The 8863-nt window shown below is 37.8% G+C and overlaps 1 protein-coding gene across 1 annotated transcript in view; it reads right to left on the reverse strand.

Annotated features, from left to right (window-relative positions):
• Positions 1 to 3350: 3350 nt before the first annotated feature.
• aldh16a1 (aldehyde dehydrogenase 16 family member A1) overlaps positions 3351 to 8863 on the reverse strand; it is a 26227-nt gene continuing 20714 nt past the window's right edge. Inside the window, 4 exon segments of the mRNA XM_015400082.1 lie at positions 3351 to 4205; positions 4286 to 4411; positions 5291 to 5476; positions 5583 to 5787. Coding sequence (XP_015255568.1) covers positions 4026 to 4205; positions 4286 to 4411; positions 5291 to 5476; positions 5583 to 5787 — 697 coding nt within the window. The 3' untranslated portion in view covers positions 3351 to 4025.

Here is an 8863-nt window from a genome sequence, read left to right on the forward strand (position 1 = left end):
CTTTTTAGCAGTGAACGTCTTTGCAGTATACCTTGTGAAAAACCAAAAGCTGAGAGGACAAATAACGCATTGCAAACACCAGTAGCATTATTAGCAAGGACATGTACCTCCCTGTCTATCAGCATGGCATTGACATCAGAATGCTTCCTGAACTTGAATTTTAACAGTCTTGGCTGTCTAAACTACAAGTGTGTCTGTGCACAACCACTGTCCCCAAGTATTTAAATTCAATTCAGTTTATTTATATAGCGCCAATCCACAACACGTCATCTCAAGGCACTTTACAGTTCAACCAGATCATACAGTCAGATTGATTCAAAGTTTTCTATCTAAGGAAAACCATTGACTTGAAGGCAATTCCTCACACTAAGCATGATTGTAGTGACAGTGGAGAGGAAAAACTCCCTTTTAACAGGAAGAAACCTCCAGCAGAACCAGGCTCAGTGTGAGCGGCCATCTGAGGCCGACTGGGGTTCAAGGAGACAGAAGCAGACATAGGAAAAGAAGCAGAGATACTGATGATAAGTTTGAGGGGATTTGGCTGGGAGGGGCCATTTTGAATGGCTGCTACTGTAACTGTAAACTGGCTCTACAAAATAAACTCATTAGTTTTGTTTCATTTAAGCTAATTTTCGTTATGACCTGTTGGTGTTTTAAAAAAAAAAAAAAAACCATCAAAAAAAATTTGTTTCATCCAGACAATTTCTTTGTGGTTGCTCAAGGTGATGCAATATTAAATTTCACACTGTTACCATTAGTTATATAACTAAGAAACTCAAGAAAAAGTTCCTTTAATAGGGTAGCCTAATAACCTTTATGAGGTTTTCATCATCAGCTTTTCCTGAATTAATTTCACTTTTATAATTGTAGTTTAAAAAACAGTACTTTTACACTTTTACTTGAATAAAAAGCTAAAGTTAATCCTCTTATATCTACAAAAGTGTTTTTAAACAGGATTAATAGTTCTGCGTGAGTAATAAACATTACAACTATAAATAGAGTCAATTAGTCCAGGAAAGTTTCCATAGCAGGTTGTCTGATCAACAGCAGCCGGGAGCTTGATGTAATTCTCTCAGGTCACATTTAACTTTGCAGACTGTCTGAACTATTTTGCAAACAGTTGATTCACTCACACCCCACAGATCTGCAGTTTCAGAGTGGAAAGTTCCACAAGCCAAGAATCTCAGTGAAACAATCTTAGAAGGAAAGAGAAAGTTGTTCTTATGGAGTCAGATGAAATGTTTGTCTGAAGCAAACAAGTTGTCATCTTTGGTGTTTTTTCACACATACATAAACCTTCAATAAATCACTATTATGAAATTCATTCAGCTTTTTACTTCTATCTCTGATAAATCTTCTCTCTGCTCTTGGTGGTGATCTTCCTGCCTCTGGCCAGGTTTAACTTCAGGATATTCTCCTGTATAACTACACCTGGTTAAACGTTCATTAATAAGCATTTCCTCTCTTTTTTACTTAATTAGAAAAAAATTAAACCAATAAAAAGTAAAGTCAGCAGCCATATTTTTAAAAGGAAGGCTTTTATTCTGCCGATGCTTTGAAGAAAGTACAGATAACAGTTTTATAACATGTAAACTTCTGCGTGTAATAATCATATAAGCCCGATAAAAAAAACAGTTACCAGCACGTGTGAATTTAGCAAGTTAGAAATAAAGCAGATTAATCACAAAGCAGTGAATCAGAGGAACATTTGGTCAGCATTCAGGAAACTATTCAATAAAAACATCCATTCATTGCTCATCTTTTGAAAATGTCCTTTAATTCATGGCTTTTTATGCAAACAAAATAAATGTAATTCATTGAAGAAATCCAAGTTTTTCAAACATTCTGGAGGATATTTTAACTGCATAGTAAAAAATGGGCTTCAAGTTCATTTTATTCAACATTAATAAAGACATAATTGAAAAAAAAAACAAAAAACGAACAAGTGAGTCATTTTGAACTGAGTTAGCATTTTTTTTTTTGCCAAGTCATTGACAGGCCTCGTTATACTTGGTCACAGATGCACAAAGATATAATTGTTTTTACCACAGAGTCTCATTTAAAGACTGAGCTCAGTCATTTACATCAACACTGCAAGTCAGTTTGAAGCCCATAATAACACTTTAACCGTTTAGACCCTCAGACTTCTGACATGTAACAGGGAGGAAAGTCCAATAAAAACAGTTTGAAACATCAGAACCACTTTAAAAGGAACTGAAGCTTTTTTTTTTTTTTTTTACATAATAAACACACATTTCAATTGGTTTTTTAATATGAAGGACAAATGTAAAGTAATATTCTTGTGAAGTGAAAGGAAAAACAAACAAATTGCTGGATAAAAACAAAATATATGCTTAAGTGGTAACCTAATTTGTTAACAGATTCCACCTGTGTGAGACTAAGATTGACTTTTACTGCCTTTCTGCCTTCGTGCAAAACAGTTCATTTGGAAGAGAAGAGTAAAAATACTCAAACTAGAGGGTTAGATTAGCGGAGGAAACCATAAGGAGTAAAGTTTACAGTCTGCAACAAGCATATTAGAAACAGGACAAACTTGTTTCCTGCTAATTAAAGTCTGTTAGATTAAAGCCCAGAACAAAGATACAACTTTTAAATCCCAGTGGCTTATTTTCAGCCCTTGCAGGAGTAGATATGATCTCCAGGCATCCCCAAACTCAGTCCTCAAGGCCCCCTGTCCTGCAGGTTTTAGAGGTTTGCTTGCTCCACCACAGCTGATTTTAATTGAAAGCTGATTAACAGGCTTGTGGTCTACTGCAATCATTATAACCAGCTGTGCTGAAGCAGAGAAACCTCTAAAACCTGCAGGACAGCGAGCCTTGAGGACCGAGTTTGGGGATGCCTGATCTATACCATTCCATAAAAAAAAAAGTATTTATTTCTTTTTTATTTTCTATATGTTGGATTCTATTTCACATTTTCAGTTTGTATTTTACGTTGTTTAATAGCATTATTTTTGCATTTTTTTCCAGATCACATTCGTTTCCCTTCAAGCCTACGGTAATACTAATGTTCCCTCCTGGCCAATAAAAATGGGTCTTTGCTCCTCAGAGGAAAACTGATCTGGAAAACGCAATTTGAAAAGAGTGACATCCGTAAAATTTTATCTGAAAACAAAACATCTGTTAAAAAAAGAAAAACAATTTGAAAAAAAAAAATGAAATAAAGTCTGAAAAAGCAGGACAGTAACTCTGTAAACCTATTTATTATTAAAAGGTTTTTTTGTTCACTTAATGTTTTCTTTGCTTAAAACAATGGAACAAAATTCTATTATTAAGATAAATCTATTATTAAGACAGGCGGTTAAGTATTGTCTGATCAGAAATCCAAAATGAAAGAAAATCAAGGCAGTTCAACCAGACGGCCAATAAATCTGTGCACCAAAGTAAAACTAGTGAAAACAGTTTAGCTTTTCCATTCAATTTATTTCCACGCTCCACTTTGTTTAAATCTGTCAGCAAAGTTCCAGATGCTTCGGTTTGCAAAGTGAAAAAAAATAATAAATAAAATCCGAGGGTCTACATATTTTGCAAGGCACTGATTAGAAGTGGAAGTTAACTAAAGCGACGAACCGAGACCAAAAACGTAAATAACGACGTCTAGCTGAGAATCTGAAGCTGAGTCTGGGTTCTGAGAACCCATCAGAACCGATGTGGAAGTGATCCAGTATGGATGCAACACTGAAAGAGGAACTTATTCAACACTATGAGAGAAAAGTCTCACATCAACACATACCAGGATTGTTCTGTTTACGCTTCTTTACTTTGACAGACTGAAGAATTACAGCCCGTTTGTTTTAATCACAGTAGAAAAATATGTTAGTGAATTAAAAATAAAATACTGATCCTCTTATCTGATACATTTGGACAGATGGCAAAAAAAAATCATGTTAAGCATTGCTGTTAATAATAATAAACCTTCAAAATATTGCATGACTTTTGATTCCTCATCTTCATCTTACATATGTTTGTTATCTTTAGCAGGACTTATTTGTACGTTTAAACTTCTCAGGCTGAAGGAATCCAAACACTTTTCCACTGAACGGCGTTTCTCCACAGGTCTTCCAGCAGAGAAGCATCAGTCCGAGTCCAGTCCGCTCCAGCGTCGCTCGCCTCCTCGTCCTTCTGGCAGAAGAGTCGCAGCGTTTTCAGCGGGCTGGTGCAGCTGTACTGGAGGTACTGGCAGCCCTAAAAACGACACAGGACAGTGAAACCTCAGATTAAAACTTATCTTTTAATCATCATCAAGTGCATGGCATTGTCCTCACCTCTGCTCTGCCCCAGTACCAGATCGCCTTGATGACGCTGTGATTGGCCAGAGCCACTGTGAGCAGCTCTGGATTTCCTGTGATGATGTTTACCAGACCTGCTGGCAGATCTGAGGACTGGAGCACCTGGAGAGAGGAGGAAGAACAAAGAAACGACTCATTTAAAGCTCATCAACTCAGGAAAAGTGCTTCTAAGGTCAGATCTTGAAGGTTATGAAACAAAGATGAGAACTTCTGGGTCCATTTCATCACATTTTACTTATCAAAGGGAAATAATAATAATAATCGGCCAATACTGATATTTATGTCAATATATCGTGCAAATCCTTATTTTTTAACTTAACTGGAAATAGCCATGTTATTTGACTTTTATTTACATACATGGGTCAGCATTTCATAAATAGTATTTTTGATATTCTAGTTTTTAATAATAAATGTGCCATCACATTTAATTTCAATATTTTTTTGCCATCCTGCAGCATTAATTAGTTCCACCTGCAGAGATGTCTTTTCTTAATCATTATTTTACTGTTATTTCTGTTTCCATTCCCTCTCTCTGTACCAATACCTCTTTTTGGACAATAAATACTGCAGATATTTTTGCTTATCAAGAGTTTAAAATAGAAAAATGCAAAAACCACGACTGCAGTTGAGTTTCAGATTTGGAAAATCAGTTTGAAAATGGTAAATATTCATGTTTGCATATCCTCCACCCATGAAAAACCCATGAAGTTTGGTCATTACCGTAGATAAGATCTGCATGTTGATGCATAAAACTGTTTGCACACACTGTCTGCTGGACTGCAAAAGCAAATTAATTTGCACCTTCTTTGAAGATTTGCTCTCCAAAAACAAAAATCGATATTAAGACAGACTGTAATTATAGTATATAAGTACAAAGAACCTAATAGATGAGCTGATTGAAATGAGCAGAGCGGGCTGGTGATGGTGGTGTGGGTTAGTTTTCTATCACAGCTGCTAAAGTCCAATTAGTTTCTCCTTTACCTGAATGAAAGCCAAGGCGGGGAGCGGAAACCTCTGACTGGGAACCATGACGACAGCGTTGCCAGTGGCAATAGCTGCCCCTAGAACCGTTACCATGGAGAGGAGGGGATATTTGTCAGGTAGGATGATCCCAACGACCCCCAGGGCTTCGGGGAAGGAAAGGGCCGCACCGGACTGCGGCATGGGCTGTGGAAGAGAGGAAGCTGGTGAGACAGAGGAGTGTAACGCTGCTGGCTCCTGTTTGTTTCTCTGAAGAGCTTTACAGTTGGACCTAAACCTCTAAACGCCTCACCAGGGATCCACCTTGAAGTTTATCACAGTAAGCCGCCCAAACATTGAGCCTGGCGACGCTGAGCTCCACCTCTTTATCAGCTTCCTCCACTGAAACACCCAGCTGGGTGCTGACTGACGCAGAAACGTCCTTCTTCTTGGATTCTAAGCCTTTGGCCAGAGAGTAGAGGGACTGAGCGCGGGCAGACGGACTCTTCTTCATCCAGCTAAAGGGCAAAAAGACGTTAAGACGAATATCAGTACGCTTTGATGTTAACACATGGGTCAGTGGGATGAAAACGTTTCTAATGTGGATTTAAATACTGAAAAATTAAGAGCTTTTGAATTTTCCCCCATTACAGCCAAATAAATAAATAATTTAAAATATTGTTTTTTTTAATCTCATGGATGAACACAGAGATGCTGAAAGGAAAAATGAAAACTTTATGATTTGGTTTATTATTTTGGTATGGATACAACAAATCCCCTTCAACAGTCCACTAATTAGCAAATTAATTAAATTCTCTGATTCATCGTCTCTCTGTGCTCAAAGATAACATTTCTAATATAAAAGGTTTGATTGATGGTTCTGTTTAGATCTCCTCTTCTTTAATAGCAGTTAGTAAACAACCTTCAGGTACATCAGCACCACCGACTGGTACGGAGCGTTTCGCCTTTATGACGGGTTCTTCATTCACACTTTTGAAATTGTGATTTTTATCTGTAAATCTGATTCCTACTCGCAAATTTGGACTTCATACTCGATAATTTATACATTGAATATTTAAATTTGTGTATTTTGCACAAAGTAAAATGTATTCGTAACTTTGTGATCTGTATCCATAGCTTGTTGATTCGCATCTATAAGTTTGTGAATTGAAAGCAGAAATTTGTGATTTGAATTGTTGTATTTTTTATTTCAATTCAGTTTATTTAATTTATATAGCGCCAATTAACATTACATTACAGTTCAACCAGATCATACAGTCAAATTGATTCAAAGTTTTCCGTCTAAGGAAAACAAGTTGATTGCATTTTGATCAATTCTAGCATCTAAACTCTGACAGATGTAACATCTGATGTCACGGATCTTAAAAGGAACAAATCTTAAATGTATTCCTATATATTGACTTGTGCTTGAAAATTCAGCCCATTCTTTTTATCTTACCCTGCACATAAATCCTTAAATCAAATATTCATTTAATCTTGGATTTAGGTCTGGATTAGACTGGAAATCTGAGTTTGATCTATTTTGCAGGGAAAAGGCAATAAAAACCGTCTCTAGATGCTGAAAGCAGGTAGAAACAAACCCAATAAACCTGCACCTGATTCCAAATCTCCAACTTAGAGGGTTGATAAAAAACGCCACCATTTTCAAAATGTAGTGAAACAATCTTTAAAACCCTGAAGAACTTTCTCAGGGCTCAGCATTTATCCAACTGTGTTGTTCTATCATAAAATCTGCTCCAGTTTGTGTTTTTTAAGGGGAAAAGTAAATAAGACTGAAGGCGATATTGTTACCAGCTGTTGATGATTAATCTGCACTTTGATCAGAGACGGCATGACTCGGCAAAAACAGCCTTATCTAGATCACATTGACCTTTGGTTGAGTCACAAGGACGACAAAAAGAAGAAAAACATGAGGGTTTTTCTCTGAACTTGGAAAGATCCCTTTAATGAACTCTAGCTATTGCTTAAAACATATTTTAGTGTAAATTGAAAATGTTTCTGCCTCCCAAACTTTAACTACAAGTGAAAAAAGTATTTAGTCAGTCAGCCACTGAAGCTCTCCTTCTCAGAGAGATCTGTCATTTTTACAAGGCCAGACTTCAGCTATAAAGAATATATCTCTTAAATGATGGTGGAAAATAAGACTTGTAACCTCTTCTTTCCTTCACTCTTTACCTGTATTAATCCCATCTATTTGAACTTATCTCTATAAAAGACACCTGATCACTGCCTCAAACAGACTCCAAACTCAACCCATGGCCCGAGACCAAAGAGCTGTGGAAGAAGAAAACTTTAGACCTGCAGCAGGCTGGATCTACAATAGTCTGGCAGGTTGGTGAGATTAAACCAGCCGTGGGAGGGAGGCGTGTCCCACTGGTAAAGCTAGCACATGTCCAGGCCCGTCTGAAGCTTACCAGAAAGCAAATGGTTGATCCAGAAGAACATCACATGGTCAGATAGAACCATAATAGAACATTAACTCATCATGTGAGTAGGAAGAAGAATGCTGAGTTCTATCACAGGGAACACCGTACCTACTGTGAAGCATGGGGGAGGAAACATCATGCTTTGGGACTGTTTTTCTGCAAAAGGGAGAGGATAACTGATCCATGTTAAGGGAAGAATAAATGGAGCCAGAAACGAAGAGATTTTAAGCCCAAACCTCTTATCAGTGGGAGAATTGAAGATGAGACATGGCCGATGTTCTGTCAGATGAACAGACCCAGTCAGACCAGCAGACCCAGAGTCAATGCCTGTTTATCCCTTTAGTTTTATCCAAAAAATACACTTTAAACTACCTCAACGGGCGTGTATCCCTTTAGTCATGTACAAAAAACTATTTAATTACTTACTTTTTGGGTGTTTTCTTAAAGCATATGGCGATCGCACCTTAAATTGTTTTTTTGTTCATGACTAAAGGGATACAAACCGTCGAGGTAGTTTAAAGTCTATTTTACATACAAAACTAAAGGGATAAATGCAAACCTGACAGCTTGCTCATGCGTTTTGACTAAGGGTATGCTGGTCTGATGGGGTATGCTGGTCTGACAGAACACCGGGTCTTCCAGCAGTCTTCCGGCTTAAACCGGGCTTATACTGTGCGATTATTTTGCCCTTTTCGGGGTGACTTTCCAGTCGTGCGGAAATTTTTGGATTGGCCCGACTTTCAGCCTGATCGTGCATCGTGTAGTGTACGGGGGGTAACAAGGGGTGATCAGCCTCTCACGACCAGGAATCGTAAAGTCAGGAGAAAATCAAACATGTTTGATTTTCAGTCAACCGTGGTTGGCAAATCGTTCAGTGGGCAAACAAGGATTCTTCTTCTGCTTCGTCTCAGATGAAAACACAGAAGAATGGCAGAGGTGCGAGTGAAATGGAGTTCTTTCAGTATAATTGACAGACCCTAGTAGCCACATTTGCTCAGCCATGTCTATGTCTTTATACGTTGTCTCCTTTTAGGGCTTTCAGCACAAAATTGCACAAATTGCCAAGGCGTTACGTGAGAGTGAAACGCACTGATGTAACGCGCAGACGTACAGTGTGAGCAAGTAGATCACATCAGACCGTCGGGTC

Source organism: Cyprinodon variegatus, unplaced genomic scaffold, assembly GCF_000732505.1.
Source record: "Cyprinodon variegatus isolate N-32 unplaced genomic scaffold, C_variegatus-1.0 Scaffold1069, whole genome shotgun sequence".
In the NCBI taxonomy this organism is placed as follows: Eukaryota; Metazoa; Chordata; class Actinopteri; order Cyprinodontiformes; family Cyprinodontidae; genus Cyprinodon; species Cyprinodon variegatus.